Source organism: Chionomys nivalis, chromosome 8 (assembly GCF_950005125.1).
Source record: "Chionomys nivalis chromosome 8, mChiNiv1.1, whole genome shotgun sequence".
Classification (NCBI taxonomy): domain Eukaryota; kingdom Metazoa; phylum Chordata; class Mammalia; order Rodentia; family Cricetidae; genus Chionomys; species Chionomys nivalis.
In genome coordinates this window covers 33,260,198-33,286,936 of record NC_080093.1, presented here as the reverse complement: position 1 = coordinate 33,286,936, position 26,739 = coordinate 33,260,198, and the positions used below count along the sequence as shown (strand labels likewise).

Here is a 26,739-nt window from a genome sequence, read left to right as displayed (position 1 = left end):
GAGTCCCAAACAATAAGAGCCAGCACAAGAAAAGTGATACTGAGCTTTGTGGTGACAGACACTGTGCAAGTCTTTAAGAAAGGGGGTGCAGGGGCTGGATGTAGTTTTGTGGTAGAACCTAGCATTCACAGAGCTCTGGGTTTGATCCTCACAACTCCAAAAAGCTAAATAAATAAATAAATAGTGAGGGGTGGTTAATGAAGACATGGTGGTCTGGAAATGTGGAGATGCGAAGGAGTCAAACTCCAGGGATAGACTTAAGCGAAGAGGGGGAGGAAATGATGTTTGTGTGTAAGACATCTAAGAAGAGCTGGTAAGCAGTGTTAACGTTAGTAAGGAACCCAGGAGGGCAGTTACTCTTCTGCCTCGCTGCACTGCCCATGTGAAACCTGCCCCTGAGTGAAAGATGCAGCCCGTCTCTGCCCATCTCTGCCCTTTAGCTCTAGCCTCTAGCCTACTCTGCAGTAGGTTCTCACCACCTGGTATTCCAGAGTAGAGTTTGGACCTCTGCAGTTTAGGAATAAGCAGAACTCATTCGAACTTGAAACTTGAGGTGTTGGAGAGGGAGAAGTGAAGGATGCAGGGCTGCTGCGTGGCTCTCAGGGCCACATCACCTGCAGGCCTCACATTGCACAGGTGGAAGTGCCCGCAGAGGTATTCCTGAGTTCTCTCCACCTTGGATCCCTGTCTATCTCCGGGCAAAGCCTTTCTCTGGGTCCCCTGCACTTCATGCTCTTCACTGCTTGCACTTCTTTTTGTCAGGTGGAGGAACTTCTTTGCAATCTGAACAGCATTTTATATGACACAGTGAAAATGAGGGAGTTCCAGGAAGACCCTGAGATGCTCATGGACCTTATGTACAGGTAAACTCTCCTAAGAAGATAGATAGAAAGGGCATTGTTTCTGGGCATGGTGCATACTTTATAAAGGGAAGGAGGGAGGGAGGGAGGGAGGGAGGGAGGGAGGGAGGGAGAGAGAGAGAGAGAGAGAGAGAGAGAGGGATGGGAGGAGGGAGGGAGGGATGGAGGAACAAAGGAAGGAAGGAAGAGCCTTGTTTCCAAGTTTGAATATTTGTCTCAGTGAGGTGCCATCTGTTTCTTTTATTATTACATTTTTATTTTATTTATATGGATGTTTTGTCTGTGCACCATGTGTGCCTGGTGTCCATGGAGACCAGAAGAGGTCATCAAATCCCCTGGGGCTGGAGTTATAGATGGTTATGAGCTACCTTGTGGGTACTGGGAATCAAACCCAGGTCCTCTAGAAAACTGTCAGTGCTTTTGACCACCGAACCATCTCTCAAGCCCCGGTGATACCCTTTCTAATGTCAGTATAATAAGTAACCTAGTTAGAACAGTTTGGGGGTAACAAACAAAAATATGTGAACACTAGTGTAAAAGTAGAGTTGGTTCATTCATAAATTTCCAGAAAGATTGCCCTAATTTAAAGTACAATGTTTAAATACTATCCTCTGTCTAGAATGAGAGAAAAGAATTGTTGGCTGTTATATGAATTCTTTCCCACATGCTTCTTCTGCAATTCATAAAGAGGGACAGCTAAGAAGCCACAGTTGACTGTGTAGTGTAAACCTTCTGCCCTCTGGTCCAGGAGTTTTGGGAGAAATTACTTATAAAGGTAAACAGCTCTGATGCATCGTAAAAGGGATAGAACGTTGTTCTCTGTCACAATATGAAAGAAAAGGAAGGAAAGCGCTTGAGCTCCATGGAAAAGGACATCCAGTCATCGGGTTTTCCCTCACAAGACTGCTGCTGATGTTCTTTCTTGGCATCCAGCACACCCGAGCCACCTAGAGTTGGATGAAATGTTTTACCTTTTATTTTCTGAAACTGTAAAGAAAAATGTTAGGTCGGAGGATAACGCTTACAGAGAGAGAGAGAGAGAGAGAGAGAGAGAGAGAGAGAGAGAAGAAAATCAAGTGCCATCCCTGTAAGAGTGTGCATGAAACCTTCTCAATCTGCCTTCAGGATCGCCAAGAGCTACCAAGCATCTCCCGACCTGCGACTGACCTGGCTACAGAACATGGCCGAGAAGCACACCAAGAGGAAGTGCTTCACCGAGGCTGCCATGTGCCTGGTGCACGCAGCCGCCTTGGTGGCCGAGTACCTGAGCATGCTGGAGGACCACAGCTACCTGCCCGTGGGCAGTGTCAGCTTTCAGGTGGGACAGGTGCAGCTTTTGTTAGATCACCTCCCGACCGTGGGGGTGGGGGGCTGAGGGCTCCCCCAAAGGAGTGCTTCCGCAGTCACCAGAGGTGTTTGGGAATGTTACAAATGGAGAGACCAAGACTGTTTCCACCATTCGTATATCTGGTCCTAGTTGTCTGTGCTGCCACGGTTGAAAACCGTTGTGTTTAAAGTGTTCTGATGCCTTTACCATCTTTTCAGACACACTCATTACAGTAATGATACTTAGAGGCAAAGAGAGCTTTGGGAGACATTCTCAGACATCTTAGACTTTTGGCCATCCCCATAAACCCGTGAAGCAGGTAGATTTCCATTTCACAGACATAAGAAACAAGACAACATTTTTTTTTAATTATTTAAACCCTTCCCAAAACATTTGTATTTAGCTCATATACTGGTAAGGAGGGAACATTGGTGTGATGAATCTGTCATGCCCCAGTCCCTCCGTTCTTTTCTTCAACTCTGTGGGATTCCATTCTCGTCCAAAATTACAAGAGAATCCAATTGACCTGAGATGGGAAAGAAACGGCCGAATGGATGCTTTCTGAGGATAACCCCAAAGTTATGCACAGCCAACAAGGGCAAATTGGGCCAGAGCTAAGCTCAGATGGGGATGCCCCACGACCACTGTGTAGTTTAATACGCTACTTAGAGGGCAGAAGAGTCCCAAATGAAAAGATTGTTATGAGTGGTTTCTTTCACCGAGCTGTCGTCTTAGAGATGGCTGTTGCTGCGATGTAGACGCCAGACTTTAGTCATGAACCTTCTCCAGTCAGACTGATGGCATAGACAAGCGTGTGTATTGTTCTCAGTTGAAGCCCCATGGCTGATCGTGTGAAGGGCTTTGTTCTTGTTATTGTTCTTCAACACGGTTCTGTGATGCTTTGTGAAGGAGAAAGAAAGGATGATTCTAAGCAGCTTTCCCAGGCTTAGAGAACAAGATACTGAAACCACTGCTGACGGAGCCTGGAGCATCTGGTTTCTGGAGACTTGTTCGTCTGTCTGCAAGCTGGGTTTTAGCTCAGGTCATTGCTGCCTCCTAAAACCCAGTTGGTTCTCACATATAAGAGTGAATAAGAAAGGTTTTATAAGTGTTTTAAATGTGTCGTCTTCTCTTAAGCAGGCCATTTTGTCCACTTACCTATACCTCGGTGTTGCAGTGTGGCCCTTCCAGCTCCTGCAAGACCCTTAGACTTGTCCCTTTATATTGAACTGTGCCACCCCTTTCTCACTTCATCTACTAAGCTATTTATCATTCTCGTGTGCCTTTTCCCAATTGCTGTATTTATTTACCATTTAATGCTTTAAATTAATTGAACTTCATTTTGACTTTTATGTTTAGTAAGCTTTTATTTTGCCCTTATTTTATCCTATTTTATTTTGATTTTTCGAGACAGGGTTTCTCCATAGCTTTTTTGGTTCCTGTCCTGGAACTAGCTCTTGTAGACCAGGCTGGCCTTGAACTCACAGAGATCCGCCTGCCTCTGCCTCCCGAGTGCTGGGATTAAAGGTGTGCACCACCACTGCCCGGCTCTTGCCCTTATTTTAGAATTTGGTTTACTTTCTTATGCTGATATGTTCCAAGTTGAGATCAAATTGTTATCCAGAACCCCTGAGAAAGTCTACATTATCCTTACATGGGAGTATACAGATTATCTTTTCATCTATTTTTACCCATCCCTCCTTTTCTGATTTGTTTGTTTTGGGCTTTTTCTTTAAATAGTGTTGTTGTTGTTATTTGAAACAAGGTCTCATGATGTAGCCCTGGCTATTTTATTTTAGCCCTCAGAAGTACTTGCCAGTCTAGACCTAGAGACCCAAACTTATGTGACCTGGATGTTGCCACCACCTCTTGTCCTAGCCTTCTGTTGCATGGGCATCATTCTTCGTGGGAAGAATTTCCACACTGATGATGATAGATTAAGATTCAAGACCAGGAGGAAAGAGAAATCCCTCCTTTCTGTAAATCACAAAGAAAGTCGTAGGGCATCTTCTTGCCTCTGACCAGATCATGTGTTTGTCCCTGAATCAATCATAATGGTCAAAATAGTAAGATGGCCCAATTATCTATGCCAGAATCTCAGGTCACACTGACATTACCAAGGTATTTCTAAAATAAAATAAAGGCTTGGCAGTGGTGGCGCACACCTTTAATTTCAGCACTTGGGAGGCAGAGGCAGGCGGATCTCTACAAAACAAGTTTCAGGAGAGCCAGAGCTGTTATACAGAGAAACCCTGTCTCAGAAAACAAAACAACAACAACAAAAACCCAGAGGGGAAAGGAGAAGATAGTTTATGAGAGAATGAAGGAATTCAGACAGTGTTAGCAATAGGTTCCTCTGCTGATTGCTTGATTTCCTTCCTTCTTCCCTCTCTTTTTCCCTCCCTCCCTCATTATCTTTTTTTCTTTGACAGTGACTGGTCTTGGATTAAGAGAGACATCTTCCTCTGTCTTGCAAGCGCTGGGATTCTAGGCATGCCTGGCCCTACTACTGATTTCTTACGTGTTCTTTCTGTACTCTAGTTTTTAATCTTGGTGGATTACAGTAAAATTAAGCCTTTGGGAAAGACTTGTAGAGTAGAGATAATGTTCAGGGCAAATAACTTGGAAGTCACTGAGGTCCAAGCCACTGAGATCATTGGAATTCTATCCCAGGAGTGCAAGCAAGCCTTACTGAACTCACAAACATAGATGTGGATGTGTTCTCAAATACTGATGTTACATCCCTCACTCTGAAGCCAGGAATGTCTGCCCAGAATATTCTCCCCCGTGACTCACAACTATTGAGCTGCCTCATACCTATGTCTCTACATGCAGAAAAATCACATGCAATTGCATTAGTGCTGGGGTCCTAAGAGCTTAGATTCTTTCAGCTGAATTTCTTATTCCTTTTGTTATCAGATCATTATAATAATCCAGATTTGGAAGAAAGATTGGTCACAAAGGACTTCCAAAAACTTTTTTTTTCACAAAACTGTATTCCAATGTAACTGTGAAGGGTTAGACGCTGACCCTGACCTCCTTACGGATTTCTGAAGGTGATTCCCTTGATCCTGTAGCCAAAGCAGACAGCGTTGATTTCAAAGAGTGCCTCTGAGCAGTGGGTAGTGGCATTATGCTGGGAGTCTTAGAGTTTATGCAGCTTCCAGAGAAAGAGGGCTATCATTGTTGAGCTATGCCTGCTACGCGCACAGCAGGAGGAAGGAGAGAGAGGCCCAGGTACTGTTTGCAGCTCCTACACAGTGCAGGTTTCCTGTTTCTCCTGTGTACCATAATCATTTCTTTCATAGCATAAGTCAAGAATGGCTCTTGACCTATCAGAAGCATTGACATCACTGCCAGGGTCAGATCCGAGATGAGAAAAATGGGATACATCAACACAAAATGTGAAGAGAAACTCACCCTCTTAACTCATGCAAGTCCATGACCCTGAACACGAGTGCTTCCTGAAACTTTGTGCCCCAGGTTTCTCATTTGAGCAAACCCTTTCGTAGATATTGCAATCTCTGGTGAGAGGCTCTAAGGTCTGTAGTTTATATAAGGGATAAACACAGCAACAAAAATGTGTGTGAGGGCGTGCAGCTTTTTCTAAACCACATAAATGCTCTGGCAGGGCAGTGGTGGTGCACACCTTTAATTCCAGCACTCAGGAGGCAGAGGCAGAAGAATCTCTGTGATTTTGAAGTCAGCCAGGTCTATAGAGTGAGTTCCAGGACAGCCAGGACTACACAGAGAAACCCTGTCTCCAGAATTTAAAAAAAAAAAAATCTGTAAAAAGATGGAAGACACCCTGTTCATTACTTTCATATGTAATAATATGGCTATTTATCTCAAAGTCAAGACAAGCAGAAGCAGAACACTTCAGCAGAACTCCCAAAAGTCAAGGTTCATACGCTGGCAAAATGGATAAGACTTTATTCCCTGCTTTCTGGTCTTGGCCTTTTATAATCCAAGGCCTTCCTTACATGTCCCTTAGGGTTATCTCACTCACAATAAGGCAGTTTCAGCTGAACTGTTGTTACATTAAGGAAAGTGTTCTTTCTAGAAAGTTCCTTCATGGCTAAAGATTTTGGAGTTGATGATAAGTTTGCTCAAAATGTGAAGAGAAACCCACTCTCTAACTCACTCTCTAACAAAATGAATAGCCACCAGAAGCTCATGTGGATGGAACTGCAGACCTTCCGTAATCACCCCCCAACCCCAATCCCATGAAGGTCGTGGAGCGTGGCTTCCTTGTCCTACATTCGGTCTGGTCCCCTGTTCCCTGGGCTCATGCTGGGTTCTCTTGCAGAATATTTCCTCCAATGTGCTTGAGGAGTCTGCAGTCTCGGATGACACCTTGTCACCTGATGAGGACGGAGTGTGCTCTGGTCGCTACTTCACCGAGAGTGGGCTGGTGGGCCTCCTGGAGCAGGCTGCAGAGCTCTTCAGCACGGTCAGTGCCTCAAAGGCTCCTTCAGCCTTCCCTCCTCACACCCCCCAGGGACATGCAGAGCAGCGCTGGGCCTGGCTGCATCCTCCTGGCTAGACCAGCGATGGCTTTGATGTCCACAGATTGCATCAGCTCTCCGAGGGAGGAGATGCCATAATGGACATACTCTTATTTCCACTGCTTGCTCATTGGCCAGGAACAACTCCACAGTATTATCTCCTTTTAATAGGGTGGCAACCAAGCCACAGAGAGGTGAAACAGCTTGCCCAGGGTTACGCAATCAGAGATGAGGCGTGTTCTTACTCCTCATTTTCCCACTCACAGAAAAAGATAGGGGAGGAGCCGCTGAGGGGCAGGCAGGGATCCATGACACCTTCCCTGGGACACTCAACAGGTCTTCAAGACCTGTACAGACCAAGGCAGCTCAGAGAGATGGGACAGCAGAAGCCACAGAGCCATCCCTCAGTAGCCTGATCTGGGTCTGACTCCCAATAAAAGAAAAAGTATAGAAAACCCGCTGCAGTTTAGGTAGAGGTGGAAAGTCACTCGTATGTTTCCTTTCTTACCATTGCCCCCTCTCCCCATAGTGGAGCCAAGTAAACTTAATACTTTATTAGCTGACCCCATTCTGTTTTCCTGACTATATTATTATTTTATTTTCTACTCTTCATCTCCAAACTTACTGCTTATATTTTCTATGCATTTGAATTATTGTGTTCACTGCCTTTATTTTCCTATCTTTGTTTTCTATTTTAGAAATCAAATTATCTCCTTTTAATAGGGAGAAAGTAGTTTTTAAATTAATTTTTAGTTATTGTACAAAACTAGCTTCCTTGTTACATTATCCCATGTACATATCATGATATATCATGTCTATGTTCACACATACATAACCATATACCCTTATTTTCCTAAAATCCTAGAAAATCAATTGGTTGGAACCCTGTTAATTCCCTTGAGGTTCTGCGTCTGACTAGAGGGGAACCTCTGATAAACTCAAAAGCCATAAGACCACTTCTCCAAGCGACTTAAAACCTGTGCCATCTCCTTTCCTGTTTTCAGTTTGTGGAAAGCCACCTCCCAGGTTGGCATCACCATACAGGACCACTTAGCAGGGTGCCTGGTCTCCAAAGATGATCAGGCAGGTGTGCATCCCATAAAGCACTTTGACACTCTCTCGCATGCTGTTTGCCTAATTAACTCTGGTTCTTCTCCTTAAATTTCCAGTGCACTAAACAATCTCCTCTTTCCCAGGGAGGCTTGTATGAGACAGTTAATGAAGTCTACAAGTTGGTTATCCCCATCCTGGAAGCACACAGAGATTTCCGGAAGCTGACCTCTACCCACGACAAATTGCAGAAGGCCTTTGACAACATCATCAACAAGGTAGCTGGAGATGAGCCTGGCCTGTTAGCTGGTGGGAGGTGACCCCTACCCCAGAGATCTCCACCATCTCCCTGACTACAGATTTCCCTTGAGCTCATCGATGTTGTAACTCTGAATCCAACAAGGAATGTCTCTGGGAATACAAAGTGGCAGGTTGCGTTGCTTTATAGTTAGGAGATATTTAAAATTCAGTTAAATGAAACCCCAGGAGTTTCTCATGTGATTTCTTTTGTAATCATTTCTGGGGTTTATTATGTAAATATTAAATCTGCTTAACAGAGGGCTTCCTCTTAATGTCAGCTGTGGGAATAAAGTGTTTGCTGCCCAATAACCAATCCTTTTAGCCAAAGGGATCATCCGTAATGACAGTTGAAGAGCGTTTCCCTTTCTTCTGTAACAGGACCATAAGAGGATGTTTGGAACTTACTTCCGAGTTGGCTTCTACGGATCCAAATTTGGGGATTTGGATGAGCAGGAATTTGTGTACAAGGAACCCGCAATTACAAAGCTTCCTGAGATCTCGCATAGACTAGAGGTGAGAAACTGGTGCTGTGTACTTGACCTTGTCCATTCCCCCAAAACAAAGTGGAATATGACTTTTAAAAGAAAAACAATGTGCTCATGACCGACCTCTATATAAATTTCTACATTGTATTTTGTAGTATGAAGGTAATAGGCAAGATTGTATCATAAGTTTTTTTCTCATGAATCCTATGTTTCTTTTACAAAGTTTAAAATTTAAGTCTTGGATAGTGACTTTCAGGACTAAAAATTCAGTCAGCATCCTGGCTTTCTCACAGCCTCTCCCACACAGAACCAATATATACCAACAGGCTTTGGTCACGGTGCTTTTTGACTTGAAGGTTTTCATCTTGATTTTGAAGCAGTCTGGCCAAACTCCAGAATCATTCCCTTCACCCTCAGTGGTGAGGCTGTCCGTCAGTGTCCCGAAATAACACCTTCCACTCGGAAATAAAGCCATTGGAAAGTGGCTATGGCCAGCCCCAGCTCCAGCCTGTCAGCTATGAAACAGAAACAGTATAAGGTTCTCAGAGGACAGAACAGAAAGAAACAGTGTCGAGAGAAGTCAGGCAACAGAAGCAGAGATTGAGAGGAACAAATAAGAACCCGGGGGTGGGGGGGGGGTCGGGGGGAGGCAAGAGACCAGGATCCTGTGAGGAGCTGGCATTTAACTGAAGATTCGCGCGTATGCTGCCGTGCCATTGCTTTGACTGTGGCTCCTCTCATGACTGTACAGCTTCCAAACTTGTGTTGCCCAACTGTTCCTTGTACTGCCAAGTAAGACAAGAGGACCCAACTCGGAGAATCTGTGGCCTAGTCAGGCTGGGCAGTTACCCAGAGTCATTCACCTCACGACAAAAATACTAGCCATTGGCCCGGGCTCTTCACTCCCTAATATCGTGTCCCCTGCTTAAAATTAGAAACATGTTTCTTGTCCCCTTGCACACTGGGGCTCGCCACATTATGGGAAGCTTGGCGACCTCCAAATTTCCATGGTTCAAAATGCAAGAAGGAAATAGTGCCCTACCGAAGCAGCTGCCTCCAGAAATATGATGGCATTGGCTGAATTTGAGACCGTGCATCCGAATTGTAGGCAGGTTTAGGCACATCTTATACTTTTATTTTTGTCTCAGGAAGTGCTTAAGTTTGCTTCTTAGCTCAGAGGGACCATCAATAATCAACACATTCTGCCTTGTACTGGTTCCAAAGAGTTGCACGCTTTCCAAATGAATTTCTATACCCTTGGCTTCTCTTCCCTAGGGATTTTATGGCCAGTGTTTTGGGGCCGAGTTTGTGGAAGTGATAAAAGACTCCACTCCCGTGGATAAAACCAAGTTGGATCCTAACAAGGTATGGAGAAAATATATTAAACACGACCCCCAGAATCTACCCTGAAAGGACTCTCCCAGTCCTTCAAATGCGACCATGTTTTGTTCTGTTTTGGGATGTATGTGTGTACACACACATGTGTGAATGGGCCATATGATAACCCATGTGTATGCAGGTACACTTCCCATACATGCCCACATGTGGAAGTTAGAAGTTAGTATCAAGTGTCTTTCTCTGTCATGTACCACCTTATTTTTTCCACCTGGAGTTCCCTGTTTGGCCTTTAAACACCAGGATCTACCTGTCTCTACCATGTTCCTCCATCCCCAGCACTGGGGATACACATGCGTGATGCATGCAGTGCTGTCCTTGGCCCCCAGCACTGGGGATACACATTCGTGATGCAGGAGCACACTTGGCTTTTTATTTGGGTGCTAGGGACCTGAACTCAAGTTCTTATGCTTATACAGCAAGCACTTTACCCAGTGAACCATCTCCTCAACCCATTTAGATTTTTTGAGACAGGTTCTTACTACAGGTTGACCTTGAATTCAATATTCTACCATCTTAACCTCCCTAGTGATAGGATTTGCAGAGTGTACAGCACACCAGCTAGCAAACAAGTATTTTCCCCAGTCCAGGGTCCAGTTACTGATCCATCAGGTCTATTAAGAAACATACTCAAACCGCAGTCAGAATGTAAAATAAATAATTTTCTAAATAAAAAAAAAATACTCAGCTGGTTGGTGGTGGTGCACATGCTTCTAAATCCAGCACTTAGGAGGCAGAGGCAGAGGCAGAGGCAGGGAGATCCCTGTGAGTTCAAGCCCAGTGTGGTCTATAGAATGAGTTCTAGGACAGCCAGTGCTACACAGAGAAACCCTGTCTCAAAAAACAAAACAAAAAATCAAACAAAGCATATTCAAAAAGCAAGAATCATACTAGGAGCTTTTATTTATTAAATACCAGCTGTATGTGTATATAAATCATTTTCTGCCATTCTCCAGAAGCCCTTAGGGATAGGATCAGTTGTCTCTATTTTATAGATAAGAAAATTGAGGCTTGGAAAAGTTGAACAGCTTTCAAAGATGATGCTAATGACTCCAGAGCCACTGCAACACCATGAGGTCTGATACCCAACCCCATTCCTCTCCATCACTGTGGCTTGTTAGTGCATTTCTATAATATGTTTAAACTTTCAACTTAAAATATGTTTTAAAATTCCAACCTCTGGGGCCTGGAGAGATAGTTCAGCAGTTAAGAGCACTCTCTGTTCTTCCAGAGGGCTCAAGGTTGGTTCCCTGCACCTACATCAGGAGGCTCACCACAGTCTGTAGCTCCAGCTGCATGGCCTCCAAGGGTGCACGCACAATTGTGATATATACCAACACGTATACATAATTTGTGTGGGTGTCTAAAAAACTCCAGCAGCTTCTGGCTGACAGTGGTTAGTGACCTCATTCTTTAGGCTTCGGGCATTGCTTCTAGCCATGTGCAGGATTGCCGCGGGATTGGAGGAAGGATCAAGGGGCGTCATTCTTCTCACTTCCGCATCAGGTGTTTCCCATCCCACCGCGAGCTGAGAGTGCTATGTGCATTTCTGATGCTGACAGCTCATGTGTGGCACGGGACTTTACCAGTTCAAGACGTCCTTGTTTCAATCATGACCCTCAAGTGGGGCTCCCGTACGCCTCACACCACCCATACTTCCAGCTGGCTAAAAGTTTAGGAGTTCTCATGACACCCTTGGGTTGGATAATTCACCAAGGACTAAAAAGAGAACCATAGTTCTGGTTGCAGTTTTATGATAATGGATACACAGAGTGCAAGGTCAGGAGGAAGGGCGGTTTCTCTGCCCTCTCCATGTGGGTCCCTGAGTTCTCTGTCTTCAGGATTGCAAAAAGGTGATACTGATAGGGACAGATTGGCCAAACACAAGGTTTTCTACATTTGCCAGAACATTCCCTAACGGAGGCCTGAAAGCAAACCTTATGATAAGCATTGAACAGGAATGTGTGGAGTCCTTGGAAGATAGCCCTGGCTGTGTGCCCACAGTGGTCTGCGCACAGCCCAAGTGACCTTTCCAGCTTCAGAGCCTTCCCCTCACTTAAAATTCCCAGGGTAGGTTGTGTGCTTGGGAAGAGAATGCTAACCCAGAGTCACACCCAGGTTTCGTTATTCAAAAGCGTGATTTACAATGTGAGGTCAGTAACCCACCCTTTTTCTCCTCTGGGTGGGTGTCTCAGCCTGCATTCATTGCTCAGTCTTCTTCCTTGTGTTTTAAAAGAACTCTTCTTCATTAACAGGCACCCTTTTCTATGTTGTGTGTGTGTGTGTGTGTGTGTGATTCACTGGTGTGTAGTTTAATGTGTTTTGACGCACACATAACCACTACCTTGACAATCAAGGTACAAAAGCACTCTGTCACTCTGAAATGTTTCCCCAGGCTTTTTGGTCACCTTCAGCCCTTAGTGGTCACCAGGCTGTATTCATTCCCCCAAATCTCTGTAGATTTGTCTTTCTGGATCATGGACGTGTGGGTGCATGCAGCGCTTTGAAGCTGACTGCTTTTACTCAGCATCACCTACCTAAGATTCACCGTGTTGGCCAAGTTCCTTCCTAGTCATGCTGAGTAGAACTCACTGTGTTGATGGACCACACTTTGCTTATTCTCTCCACCAGGGGGACGTCTGGGCAGTTCCTAGTTGTTGATTATGAAAAGTATTACTGTTACTTTTCATTTTCTTGATGTCATGTGACTTTCCTGAAGAGTCTATTTCTGCTCACCTCATATGGTGAGGGCTACAACAAATCACAGAAAGGGTTCTGTTCCCACCTAACCTGGTGAATCGATGAGTTTATTGGTGTTATTTAGAGGCGCATGGGCACTCACAATCAGTGCATCACAAGTAAATCCTCTGTGTGATTCATGGGCAGCTACTCCACCAGAGAAACTCCTCTCAGCAACCGTTTGCAGCTTCATCTTAGGAGCGGAGAGTAGCAAACAAAAGGAGGGTAGTGGACATAGGGAGGGAAGGGGCTTCAGCAGCCTACCCTTCCTGCACATGTGTGGTCATAGCTGCTCTGACTTAAGACAGCTATGAGCGTATCCAACCCAAGGAAAGCCTCCCCACAGACACTGGTGTATACACAGGGAGTGGGGTTCTTGGCTGGGTGTCATTTAGCTACATAAGGAGCTTTGGCTTATAGAGTAGCCATGCATTTTTGTATTCCCCAGTGCTCACTGGAACATTCCAGCTACTCCATCCCAGCAAACACTCAGTACTATGCATTTTCTCGGTGTAAGCATTTGCATTACCTAATTAGCGGGTCCTCATCACAGCAACTCAGTGAGGAAGATCTGCCACCCTGGAACAGCAGTTGGAAGCCTTTGCCATGCTAGAGGTGGCAGCGGGCAGATCTCACTCTTCCCTGAAGACTACACACTCCCTTCCACAGTCTCAAAGGCCTTTCTCTGCCTGGCTGGAAAGGAGAAAGGGCAGCTTCTGAATTCTATCCTGAGGCATTCGGCACTGGTGGTTTTCCAGGTTGGAAAGGCGTGTTGTGCTCTGTCCCAGCATGCCCTTCCAGGGCGCCATGCATCTCCTTGGCTGAATGGCTCATCTCTTCCCTTCTTCTCACCTCTTCCTCCAGGCCTACATACAGATCACTTTCGTGGAGCCTTATTTTGATGAGTACGAGATGAAAGACAGGGTGACCTACTTCGAGAAGAATTTCAACCTTCGCAGGTTCATGTACACCACCCCATTCACCCTGGAGGGGCGGCCTCGGGGAGAGCTGCACGAACAGTATCGCAGGAACACGGTGCTCACCACCATGCATGCCTTCCCCTACATCAAGACCAGGATCCGAGTCATCCAGAAAGAGGAGGTAATGCACCCTGAGGGGAGTGGCCACCTCTGGAGAGTGGGCCTGGGTGATCTCTGGGACCCACCCGCCAGCTCTACCTCAGGAGACTGAAGGGAATCTTGAAAAAAGAAAGATAGAAAAGAATAAGGCTGGTAATTGCAATACTGAGGAGACAGAGGCAGACAGGACGGCTGTGAGTTCAAGGTCAGCCTTATCTGCATAACAAGTTCCAAGCCTACCACGACTACATAGTGAGACCCAGCATGTGCAGTGCCAAATCTGGGAGTGCACGTTTATAATTCCAGCACTCCAGAGGCTGAGGCAGGAACAACTTGAGCTAGATAGCATTCTGAGTTGCAGAGCAAGTCTAAGGCAACCCAAACTGTGTAGCAAGATCTTCTGAATAAAGCAAGGGTTGGAGATGTAGCTAGCTCAGTGGTAGGTCATTTATCTAGCATGTGCAAAGATAACCTTGAAAGCTATTCCCTCACTCTTCTGGGGCCAGGGAATCCCATTCAGCTAGTTACACCTTTCGAAACAGCACTTCCAATTAAATAGTTAGCTCTTTAATATAGCATCATTTTATATTTTATATAATATATACACACAAAATATATATTATATATTTAAATATCTTATGTATTTAAATTATTTTATATATCATATATAAAATAGTTATAATATATAAGTATATAAACTCAAATATATGTTTATAGTATATTATATATTTATATTATACATTAATATTAATAATTTATATGGTATGTCTATATATGTATATTTTATATTTATATAAAATGTAGCATAACTTTTTATATAGCATAGTTACTTACTTAATTACAGTGTCATTTTTTTCCACTTTATTTATAAACATATAAACTTATTATAAACATTTGGCCCTTTATATTCTCAGGTTTTGTATGCATGGAGTTAACTAACCATGAATTAGCATTTTTAAGGAAAAGTTTATATCTATTAAGTATATTTTATCCTTGTCATTTTCGCCTTAAAGAATATGGTTAAGCAAATATCTACACGGTCTTTGCAGCCCATTGGCTGTGAAGGATTTGCTGCTCCACTGTGGAGTGTTTCTCACTGCTGTGACCAAAGGCCTGAAGATTTTAGGGGAAGATTTACTGTAGCTCACAGTTTTTGAAGTCTCCTATGCCATGGTGAAGAAGGCATGGCAGAGCTGTTCAGCACACATCGTAGTGACCAGGAAGCAGACAGTGAGGCTTACAGACCTACGTCACCCAGTCATGCCCATCCTCTAGACCTACGTCACCCAGTCATGCCCATCCTCTAGACCTACGTCACCCAGTCATGCCCATCCTCTAGACCTATGTCACCCAGTCATGCCCATCCTCTAGACCTACGTCACCCAGTCATGCCCATCCTCTAGACCTACGTCACCCAGTCATGCCCATCCTCTAGACTTCATGTCATGCCTCCTGTCATCAATTCATCGAGAGATTAGCCCACTGACTATGTAGGAGGATTCTGTCGGAAGCCAGGCCCTTAGCATGTGGTATACTGTGGGTATACTTTATGTTCAAAACCCTGAGCATCCTCAGATTTCAGTGTGATTGGAGAGAGTGGTTCTCAGAAACAACTTTCCATGGAGAGAGGGAGGAATGGCTGTATCTAAATTTTAAATAGTTTGTGCAGTGTTTTCCTCTAGTATTAGGTACTAAATTCAAGGCCTTGGGCTTGCTAGGTGAACACTATATACTAGACCCCAGCCTTCCATTTAAAGTGTGTGTGTGTGTGTGTGTGTGTGTGTGTGTGTGTACCTAAAGTCCTATAGGTGTTTCAAGCGTTCTTGTAGTCTAAATTACTGGAGAGGGAGCCACAGACAAGCAGTCCCCCTGAGCTGGTGCTCAGATGAGGCACGCTTATCAACCTGGCTTCTGGCTCCAGATTCATCCTGTGTACCAAGTATTTGACTCCAATTTCTTAATAAAAATGTTGGCAAGAAAGACCTTATGTATTTTGGAAGACTTTAACCCATTTTAATAGAGTCCATCACAAGCATTCCATTTTTCCTTTAAATCCCTACGTGCTGATTCGCATACCACCTCTATACCGACTCCAGCCTCCTCCGATTCCAACTCGCAGCTTTACTGGTCACAACAGATAGCATTGTCTTTCTTGTATAAACCACACCCAGTTTTCAGCTTGCTTGCTTTCCGTGATGCAGAATGAAGCCTTACAAATCCTTGTTAACTGATGTGTGAGTGGATGACTTCTGGGTCTTGATGAGCCTAACCCAAAGCCTCTTACAGCTGTCTCGTGCATACCTAATATAACAGGAATTTTTATTGCAAATTACTTTCATGACATCTTACCCAACCAGGCATTCCGCTTGATCTTCATAGAAACAGTTCTTTCTTTCCACACCCTCAGTTCATCAGTTTATATGTTCTTCATTAAAATAACAAGTGTAACAGGCCTAGTCAAGTCTGTGAGCAAGCAGAGGACTTGCAGCTCATGGGCTGACCTGGCTGGAGAGCAGCCATCTAGACCACCATTGAGGGATGCAGCTTCCTCAGGAAGGGACATTCCCAGAGGGTAGAAGAGCCTGCCCTGGAGACTGTCGATAGGAAGGAGGTTTTGGAAGCATCTAGTGTGGTTCTTATTGCTTTGGACTTTAGAACAGTAAGATATTCTAGGCACAATACAGAGATACATTGTCTGTACAAGTGTCCGTATAGCCATATGCAATTCTCTAGAACTACTCTGTGGTTTCCATTGCTTGGGCTGTGTAACAAAGTATCCTGAACTGAATGGCTTAAACAACAGAAATGTATTGTCTCCACAGTTCTAGAAGCATGAAAGTTCAAATTCAGGGAGTTGGCTGGTTGGAATCTACCCCAGGCCTGCCCCCTGGACTTGAAGGACCCCTTCCCCTAGTGTCAGTTTACATCACTTGTCCTATAGACACACTCATGTCCTCATTTCCTCATCTCCTAAGGACACCAATTACATGAATTATGTCGACCCTAATAAACTCACTTTACCACCTACATATAGGGTCACCTTCTGATCTCCTGGAGGTTAGGACTTTAGCATGTGGGCTTGGGGGAGACAGGATTTGACCCATCGTGTTCAGGAAAGCCCCTACCCCAAATCAGCAGAACTTAACAACTAGCTCAGTCCTGAAGAGAATCCTCTGCACCAGGGTGAGCTGGAAAGGGCACAAATGATGCCAAAAACTTATGTGATGATGGAGAGGAGATCTTGGCTGCTGTGCTTTCCGCCTTGTAACTCAAGTAACTTGTTCAATAATAGAAAAAGAAACCTAACCATATAGAAAGAATAGAGGCCCAATTATGATCAAATTTGTACCTTAACACTTAATACATTTTGTGTTACTTACTTGATCTTATAAATTCACCCTTGACTCTAGAGTGGGAAGGACAGGAGGCTGTTTAAAAGAGAAACACACAATACTAAACATGTAGGTACTCAAGAAATGTCAGGTCCATCTCTCTACGTGGCCTGTTCAGATTACTCCAAACTCCCCTGCAAGTCTTTCCTTAGCTGCTTCTTCAAAGCCAGACAGCCTCCCTGTCAGCATTCCAGCTTTGCCGGGCACTGTGAGGAAGACCGTGACCTTATTATCCCATTGTCTTCTGTTTAGTTTGTTTTGACTCCTATTGAAGTTGCCATTGAAGATATGAAGAAGAAGACCCTGCAGTTAGCTGTGGCCACACACCAGGAGCCCCCTGATGCCAAGATGCTGCAGATGGTTCTGCAGGGCTCTGTAGGAGCCACTGTGAACCAGGTAAGCAGGGTTCACTAACAGCATCTCGGCCAGGGCTTACTCTTTTGCTCATGAGGTCTGCACCGTTCTTAAGACTTGATGAATCAGTCCACATGTAGTCTTCCCAAAGAAATTCTAGAAAGGAGTGAACTGTGTTCAAGAAATGCCATTTTCTCAGAGTCTACACTTTGGGACCAGCTCTGGCAATGTGACCCAGAACTGGAGTCCTGTTAAAGAGAACTCACTCGTGTCCAGCATAGATAGAACTCTGGACAGAGCTTGGCACTAATCGAAGAAGGTATATATAGAGAATGAAAGGCCCAGACCATCTCTCTCCTCGGTTAGCTACCAAGTATACCTGACATAGCAAGGGTCTTGCCAACCAGGATTGACCTGGGACTCGACTCTCAGGCCAACTAAAAAGGGTGATGCTTCTTATTCCTGTGAGAACCATTACACATGAGGTAAGCATCGAACTCAGCCTGTCTCAGATGGAGAGACACACAAGTCTAGTTAGTACCTTCTGTCCATGGCCTTGATGTTGGTTCTCCACACCAGCACGCTCAAAAACTCACCAACCATTGTCCTTCACAGCCAGCACTTCCTCCAGCTTCCCCTGCAGAAGTTCTAAGTTCGCTCAAAATCTGGGTAACAGCTGGGCGGTAGTGGCGCACGCCTTTAATCCCAGCACTCGGGAGGCAGAGGCAGGCAGATCTCTGTGAGTTCGAGGCCAGCCTGGTCTACAGAGGGAGTTCCAGGACAGGCTCCAAAGCTACAGAGAAACCCTGTCTCGAAAAACCAAAAAAAAAAAAAAAAAAAAAAAAAAAAAAAAAAAAATCTGGGTAACAGAGGCATCAGGCAGGAGAAAGACTATTGTGTGTCCAACACTATAAAACCATTAGGACACTTCTGCTTTTGGGAGTCCCAGTCCTGTGAAGAAAACAGAAGCGGTTTCCTCTCTCAACCATAGGCCACAGATGGCCTGTACATTTCTCTGACTCAAACCAGGGCTTACACAAAATGGTTTCTTCCACCAGGGCTGCCAGAGAAGCAAATGTGACTGAACAGATAGAGATAGTTCTTTTGTTAGAGGAACCCCCGCAGTAGCCTTACCTTGTGATATGAAGGGAAGGCTGTAGGGTTAGTATTTGATTGAGAAGATGCATTTAATACTGGTCAGTATTCTCCTAAAACTCTTAATCCTCCTCAGGAACCAATTTCCTGAGAAATTCAAGACTTCCCTGTGCTTTTTGTTTTCATGAAACAAGCTACAAAATTAAATGCCTGAACTAAGGAGCCCTCCCAACATTCTCTCTCTCCCAAGCAATTTAATTTTCATTCCGATATCTGTATTGTGTTTTGCTTTCTCCATCAGGGACCGCTGGAGGTAGCCCAAGTGTTCTTGGCTGAAATTCCCGCTGACCCAAAGCTCTATCGCCATCACAACAAGCTGAGGTTATGCTTCAAGGAGTTCATAATGCGGTAAGAAGGGGGATGGTCATGGCTGGGGCCTGGCAGCGTAGGGCCACTGCTCAGCAATGGAGTGTTTGCCCGACATGCATGAGGCTGTGGATGCCATCCCCACCGCTACAAAAGCAAATAAAAAAGTATTCCAGATACCACCATGGATCATAGACACTGGTTTAAGAACCCTGCCAGATGCTTGTGTTGTACACACACACACACACACACACACACACACTCATGCATTTAAGGACCAGGGCAGCAGAGCAACAGTGCTTGTTTGACCACTGAGAAACTAACACTCCATGTGTGGGATGCTTTGCGGCCGCTGTTGCACTGCACCCGCAGTCATGACGTAAGACAGGTATCTTCTTCTCTTTACACATGAGGCATGGAAGGTGGCGATGGGAGGTGAATTACTAATGGCCACACACGAGCCAGTCGGCAGCAGAGCTGAGTGGTGGCAGGTCTTCTGGATCTCAGCCATTCCTATTCTCTCTGTGCCGGTAGTGACTGACCCAATTAAGTCAAGACTGTTGGCGCGACTAGTGTTGTTATTGCATAGAACAGTATTATTAACTACATTAGTACTGTGGTTCTGCACATCGTACAGTGACTTGCTTGCCTAAACTGGGTAGACAAAGAGAAGGCTCTAAAACTAGGCTTTCGCAAAGAAGACACGTCCCCATGCGAAGCCAGCCTCGCATGAGCTACTGACTTCTGTGTGGTTCACTTCAAGGGCAGCTGGTTCAGCCCATACAGAAAATGACTCTTTTGGGCAGGGCCATGTGATCCCTGTAATACAGAGAGGTACCTCTGGTCTCCAGCAGCCCTAACAGAAGGCTGGGGACAGGTATGATGCCTCTTCACTTACAGGAGAGGAGCGTATGTGCCAGTCACGTTCCCATCCAGAACCTTGGTGCCCCATCTGAATATGGGAATAGTCTTGCAGGGCAGGTGGGGAGAAAGGGAAGCTGAAAGTTAGTTTGCCGAATTTACTGAAAACTCACTAGGATGCTGCCTTTATCATAAGCTATGTCTAAAGAACACTTCTTCCCGCAATGAAGCGCAGATGCTTGGAAATAGGTATATATGATAGGTCGCATCTATTAATACTGTGTTTCCCTTCTGATAGCAATTCTGCCATTATATACAAGGTGCATTTTCTTTACTTCATGGTAATTTGTTTGCTTTTGTTTTGTGGTCCTTTCTTCTTCCCTTCATCCTCCTTCCCTTTCTCCCTTCCTCCCTTCCCCTTCTCTCTCTTTCTCTCTCCCTCCCTTCTTTCCTTCCCTTCTCCCTTGAGACAGTGTCTTACTATATACTCTTGACTGACCTGGAACTCCCTATGCTGAACAGCTATCCTCAGACTTACAGAGATCCTCCTACCTCTGGCTCTGGAATGCTGGGATTAAAGGTGCATGCCATCATGCCTAGCTAATTATTGGATATTTTTGTAGCAAAGGGCTAAAAAAAAATATTTGGATCATTATTTAGAAGGACTTTTTCACCATGTCTTTTCACTTGAAATTCATTGCAGTTGTTGGCCTTCAGAGCTGGCAGTGGGCGGGCCTTGCTGAACCTCGTGGGCTACGAATGTATGAATGTACAGCATGTGTTGTCTGCTCTGCTCTGGGTATTCGGTCTGGGCCTTCCCCTGCCCCTGATGATGGGCTGTACCATTGCATTGCTAAGTAACAATACAGTGCAGTGTGTACTGAGAACTCTAAAAATGTTCCAGATACAGGGATCTGGAGATCAGAAAAGGCAGGTCCATTGTGGGCCGGGGTGGGCTTTATAGGAAAGTATCACCTACTATCTGTCCCAGATGTTCAGGTGGAAGGAAGAAGATGGTAGTGAGAGGGAGCCGTGACTATCAGAAAGATGGCATGTCTGTAAGACTGTCAGGAATGCCAGCCCCACTGCCTCATGGGAGTCCAGCTGGGGCAGCCTGTGCTTGAGAGCAGGCCATGACCAGAAAGACAGAGGCACAATGGCTCTGGGCGGAATTTAAACAGAAAAGGAAGTTGGTTGAGAGAAGAGGCACTTTTAGGGTTCACATCAACTCAGGTCTTGCCGGGCGGTGGTGGCGCACGCCTTTAATCCCAGCACTCGGGAGGGAGAGGCAGGTGAATCTCTGGGAGTTCGAGACCAGCCTGGTCTACAAGAGCTAGTTCCGGGACAGGCTCCAAAGCCACAGAGAAACCCTGTCTCGAAAAACCAAAAAAAAAAAAAAGGGGGGGGGGTTCACATCAATGCCCTCTACTGGATCGCTTAATGCCATTGGTGGGTCCTCCCCAAGACTCACATAGATAAAGTGTCCTAGCCGATCCCTACCAGGCATGTGCTCCAGATTAGCTTCAGGCCTCTGGAAACTGCAGTCAGAGAGCAGGACAGGTGATCATGTTTCCCTAGGAGGATCTTTGAACAGAGTTATTCAAAGTCAACATCCTTTAAAACTCACTGTGTAAACCAAGCTGGCCTCAAACTCACAGAGATCCACCTGCCTCTGCCTCCCCAGTGCTGGGATCAAAGGTATCCACCGCCACCACCTGGTCATCATTCAATTCCTTTGCCTTCTTTAAAAAGACAAATGTGAGCCAAGAGTCACTCAGGGCCAGCTGTCAGTGCCAGCTCACCACCTCGCCCGCCCGACACACTTTTCATACTGCCGGTGTGGAGAGATCACACCCCAAGCAGGAAGGCCCTAGAGAAGAAAGCCCCGCAGGCCACCACTGCCCTTGTGACGTAACTACAGTTAACTTTCCCACTAGTTATTTCACGCTGTCAGGAGCCATAGCCTATCACACTGTCCCTTTAAAACGGGCGTCAGTCAGGTAAATTGCCCTCAGCACAAGCAGTGGATGAAGCTTCCCCCAGTTGCTCGCCCTTCCAAGTCCAATGAGGAAGTCGCTGCTATCTGAGAACAGGACAGCAGTGTCAAGTGCTTTGCACAGGTGTATTCTCATATCCAGGTGGCAGAGGTGACGCCACTGGAAGTCACATGTGGCCCCTCTTGGGCCTGTGTTTCAGTGAGCTCTATTCTGAAAGTTTTGGCTTCTCAGAAAGTTGGTCGGTAACCCAGAACCCCACGGTGACCCCAAGCCACCCTTTCTGTGAAGACAGCTCTGTGGACATGGCCCTGCCTGAGTCTGTAGTTGCTCCTTCTGCCCTTGGGCAGTGGCTTCTGACTCAGCTGTAGCTGACCAGACCCAGATGGCAGCCTGGCATGCAGCAGCCAGCACTCCCAGCCTCCTGGCACTCTTCAGATGGCTGCCAAGTGAGCAAAAAGTCTTCTCTCTGCCCCTTCCTAAGAGGAAATGCCTGCAGGTTTCAAAAACTCAGACAGACAAATGCCACACTTGTCTCTTCTTCTCCCCAAATCTCTGGAGCATCAGAAACACTGCAATATTTTCCTTATTTTCTCTCCCTTCTCTGGTCTCATTTCTGCAAAGACTTGGAACTGCGGAGATAGCTCATGGGTAAGAGTGCATGCTGTGAAAGCATGAGGACCTGAGTTCAAATCCCCAGTGCCCACATAAAAAGCCAGGTGTCACTGTGCATGCACCTGTGACCCCAGCATAGGAGGGGGGTAGAGACAGGAGAATAGCTGTGGTTTGCTGGCCAGCAGCCTAGTCCCACGTCCAGTAAGAGACCCTGTCTCCAGAACAATCCTGATGTCTTCTTCTGGCTTCTACACATGCACTGCATACACTGCAGGTGCATACACATCACACCTACAGACACAAACTAAAGATGATAAACGTCGGGACTGGAGAGGTGGCTCAAAAGCACTGTTGCCTTTGCAGAAGACCTAGGTTTCGTTCCCAGCACCTGCGTGTGGCTTACCACCATCGTTAAATCCAGTCCCAGGGGATTGGACCTCTTCTGATCTCCATGGAGACCTCTTCTGATCTCCATGGGCCCATGAAGGCAAAACACTCACACACATAAAATAAAAATAAATTTTAAAAAATTATAAATACTAAATGATTTAGGGGGCTGGAAAGATGGTTCAGCAGCTGAATGTGGGAATTGATCTTTTTCAAGGAACCTGAGTCTGATCCTAGCACCGTCGTTAGGTGGCTCACAGCTGCCTGCAACTCCAGCTTGAAGAAGATCCGGCACCTCTGGCCTCTTTGGGCCCTTGCACTCATGTCTGCACACACACACGGATCTCTTTGTTCTTCCTCATTGCACCTGTAATGACTAACAAGAAAACTAAAGTTGGGGCAGATTCTCTGCTCTTCTGGCTCACCCCATCCCGTCCCTTGGACACACTCTTTGTCCCCATGCTCTGTGACTAGAGGACTAGAGTTCTGGGTGGAAGGATTGCTGCGGCCGAGACTGAATTAGAACAGTTGTGCTGTATTCATCCGGTCCCAAAAGTCAGGTAGCCGTGGGTTGAGGTGGGTGTTTGTTTGTTTGTTTTTTTGTTGATTTATTGCTGCAGAGTTCCGCCACCATAGAATCTATTCAGTAGGGGAATCGGCCCTGTTTTCAGCTCTGGGCAATTATCAGCCTTTGCCATTAGTTCTCCAGTGGTGTCTAGCTAACCTGGTTTCTAAGGGTTTACTAGCTCTGTGCCTTCATTTCTAGAAATTCTATTTCATTCTTTTCTAGGGCTTTTTCTCTTTTCATTTTTCTACTCTTTGTTGCTGTTTGAGTTGTTTTGACACTGGGTTTTCTAGCTACTCTTTTCTTGTTCTATCTTACTTCGCTGTGTTATCGTTAATCCCTTTTCCTTTTGTAGACAGCATCTCACTGTGTAGACCAGGCTGCCCTCCAGCTCATGGAGATCCACCTGCCTCTGCCTCCCAAGTGCTAGGATTAAAGGTGTGCGCCACACCTGGCTTATGGCTTGCCTCTCATTCTTACACAGCTATAAGTTTTGGCTTATAGTTTCTCTCATGAGCTCATTTTAGGCAGGAATTGCTCCTCGTGAAGGTGGCCATGCGCCCCAAGAAAGTGTGCGTCTAGTACAATTTGTGTAGGTTTCTGGTGCTTCAGGTTGTAAATAAACAGGACTATTTCATAATGAAATGCCTTGGAGAGGCAGCATGTGTGTGGTACAAGCCTCAGATTCCAATTTCCCAAGTCAACTTTCACATTAAAGGCCTTATGCTGATAGTGACTTCATAGTCCACCTCTCTGGGCAGCATTTCTCTAAGCTCCTCTGTTCAAGTAAGGTGGCTTTCTCCAAGACTCTAGGCTGAATGCCTGGCAGAACCCAGCAGTTCTGACTCTCACATCTGAAGCAGGACCTGAAAGCCTGCCTTTTGTTTTATTTTTTTTTGTTTGGTTTTGGGGGTTGTTTGTTGGTTTGTTTTTGAGACAGAGTTTCTCTGTGTCACAGCCCTGGCTGTCCTGAATTCCCTTTGTAGACCAGGCTGGCTTTGAATTCACAGAGACCCGCCTGCCTTTGCCTCCCAAATACTAGGATTAAAGGGGTATGTCACCATGCCTGGCCACAGTCTGCTTTGTGAAAGCTCTGTGGGGAACTGATGGGCCATAAGATCTGAAAACACTCTTAGTGGGGCTTCAGTGATGGCTCAGTGAGTAAGAAAACTTGCTGCCCAAACAGAAGGATCTGAGTTCAGATCCCAGCACCCATATAAGAAGCAGGGCATGGCCCCACACCTTCCTGTAACCCCAGCAATCAAAGAATGAGGAGAGACTGAAGGATTGCTGTCTTTATGGTTTACTGTGCTGCCAAGGCAAAACTCATCAGCCCCAGGTTCCAGAAGAGTCCTTGCCTCAAAGGGATAAGGCAGATAGTGATGGAGGAGACTACCCAATGTCCTCCTTTGATCTCTGAGCGCACATCACACATGTTTACATACACCATACACATACACTCACACACACAAGCATATCAGAGGTTGTCGTTGTGAACTTTACATCACGGTGACACAAAACACTTGCCAGAAATAGATTTACTTAGCCCACAGTTTTTGGAGTTTCAGTCGGTGGACAACTGGATCCATTACTTTGGCCTACAAAAAAGGCAGAACAGGGGGCTGGAGAGATGGCTCAGCAGTTAAGAGCACTGACTGCTCTTCTCAAGGACCCGGGTTCAATTCCCAGCACCCACATGGCAGCTCACAACTGTCTGAAAATCCAGTTCTAGGGGATCTGACACCTTCACACCAATGCACATAAAATAAAGTTAAATAAACCATAAAAATTTAAAAAAAAAAAAAAAGGCAGAACATCGTGGGGGCAGGGCATGATTTGGAGGAGGCTCTTCTTTTCAGGGTAGCCAGGAAACAAAGAAAGGCTACAGATAAGACATACCCCCAAGGTCATTCCTTCAAGGACCCACTCCCTTCCTTGAGATGCTGCCTCCTATTTTTCCCACTTGCCCATCAGAGAATGACGCAATAGATGGACTCGTCCACGGATGAGCTCCAAAGCCCCACGATTCAGTCACATCCCCAGAGCCTGTCAGCTGATAACTAGGCCCTAAGGAAACATTCTGGACGCAGATAATAGCAGAGGTATTCAAGAAGCTGCCATGCTGCTGCTGTTCTCCAAGTCACTCAATACAGACAATAAGGACATACAACCTCGCTTTTCCACCTCAGATGCGGTGAGGCTGTAGAGAAGAACAGACGGCTCATCACTGCAGAGCAGCGGGAGTACCAGCAAGAGCTCAAGAAGAACTATAATAAGCTGAGGGACAGCCTCAGGCCCATGATCGAGCGGAAAATCCCAGAGCTCTACAAGCCCATATTCAGAATTGACAGTCAAAAGAGGTAAGCAGGGTCCAGAAAGGCCTCTTCTTGGACATCGGAGGTCACTGGGGTGCCACAAATCCAGCTTGCTCACCTGCTCCTGGCAGAAAGCAGAGGCACCACACACACACACCAACAGTGGACTAGGGGCCTTGGAGGCAGGCCTCCAGCCAACCAGCCTTCCCCGACCTCTCCCAGCCCCTTGTTATTGGCCTTGTGCCAGGGTATTCCCAAGTGTAGCTGATGTGCATGCATGTGTGTATGTGTGTTTGTGCGTATGAGAGTGTACAGTGTAAATGGGTCTCAGTTCCTCTTTTTATTTACTAAGTTTCCCAGCCCCAATATCTTTCTGGATCATAATTCCCTCACCCCAATTAAAAAGCCAATTAATCCTTCTGTGATCTTTCTCTCTCTCCTTCCTTCAGGGACTCCTTCCACAGATCTAGCTTCAGGAAATGTGAAACCCAGTTGTCACAGGGCAGCTGAGAAAAGCCACCTTTACCTGTAGTGACTGAGGCCCTACTACCCAAAAGGACTCGCTGGTACGGAGACAGCAGCCGCCCGAGACTGACTACACAGTCCCTGTCCAGCCAGTGCCCTGGAAGCTTCGGGGTCCATGACCATGGAACAATACCCAAGTGTATTCCGGAAGCTTGGGTGGGGTGGGAAAAGCGGGCGTAACCATATTTATTAAAGTGTTTTTTTTTTTTTTTTTGTTTTTTTTTTTTGGTTTTTTTTTTTTTTTTGGTTTTTCGAGACAGGGTTTCTCTGTGGCTTTGGAGCCTGTCCTGGAACTAGCTCTTGTAGACCAGGCTGGTCTCGAACTCACAGAGATCCGCCTGCCTCTGCCTCCCGAGTGCTGGGATTAAAGGCGTGCGCCACCACCGCCCGGCTCTATTAAAGTGTTTTTCACAATGCTGTACAAGCAAAGGCTAAGATATCTCTGCTGAGTGGCCCATCACTGTCCACCTATGAAGTGACTTCTGACCTATATTTAACTCTCTAAGATAAACTCAGATTGTGGACGG

The 26,739-nt window shown here is 45.7% G+C and overlaps 1 protein-coding gene across 3 annotated transcripts in view; it reads left to right on the top strand.

Moving 5' to 3' along the window:
• Dock8 (dedicator of cytokinesis 8) overlaps positions 1 to 26,403 on the top strand; it is a 196,684-nt gene extending 170,281 nt beyond the window's left edge. For all 3 annotated transcript variants that reach the window (XM_057777797.1, XM_057777798.1, XM_057777799.1), the window contains 11 exons: positions 763 to 863; positions 1,986 to 2,178; positions 6,497 to 6,640; positions 7,892 to 8,023; positions 8,424 to 8,558; positions 9,806 to 9,895; positions 13,529 to 13,765; positions 17,388 to 17,531; positions 18,886 to 18,992; positions 25,562 to 25,732; positions 26,137 to 26,403. In XM_057777797.1, coding sequence (XP_057633780.1) covers positions 763 to 863; positions 1,986 to 2,178; positions 6,497 to 6,640; positions 7,892 to 8,023; positions 8,424 to 8,558; positions 9,806 to 9,895; positions 13,529 to 13,765; positions 17,388 to 17,531; positions 18,886 to 18,992; positions 25,562 to 25,732; positions 26,137 to 26,197 — 1,515 coding nt within the window. In that variant the 3' untranslated portion in view covers positions 26,198 to 26,403. The remainder of the gene's footprint in view (positions 1 to 762; positions 864 to 1,985; positions 2,179 to 6,496; positions 6,641 to 7,891; positions 8,024 to 8,423; positions 8,559 to 9,805; positions 9,896 to 13,528; positions 13,766 to 17,387; positions 17,532 to 18,885; positions 18,993 to 25,561; positions 25,733 to 26,136) is intronic.
• Positions 26,404 to 26,739: the final 336 nt, after the last annotated feature.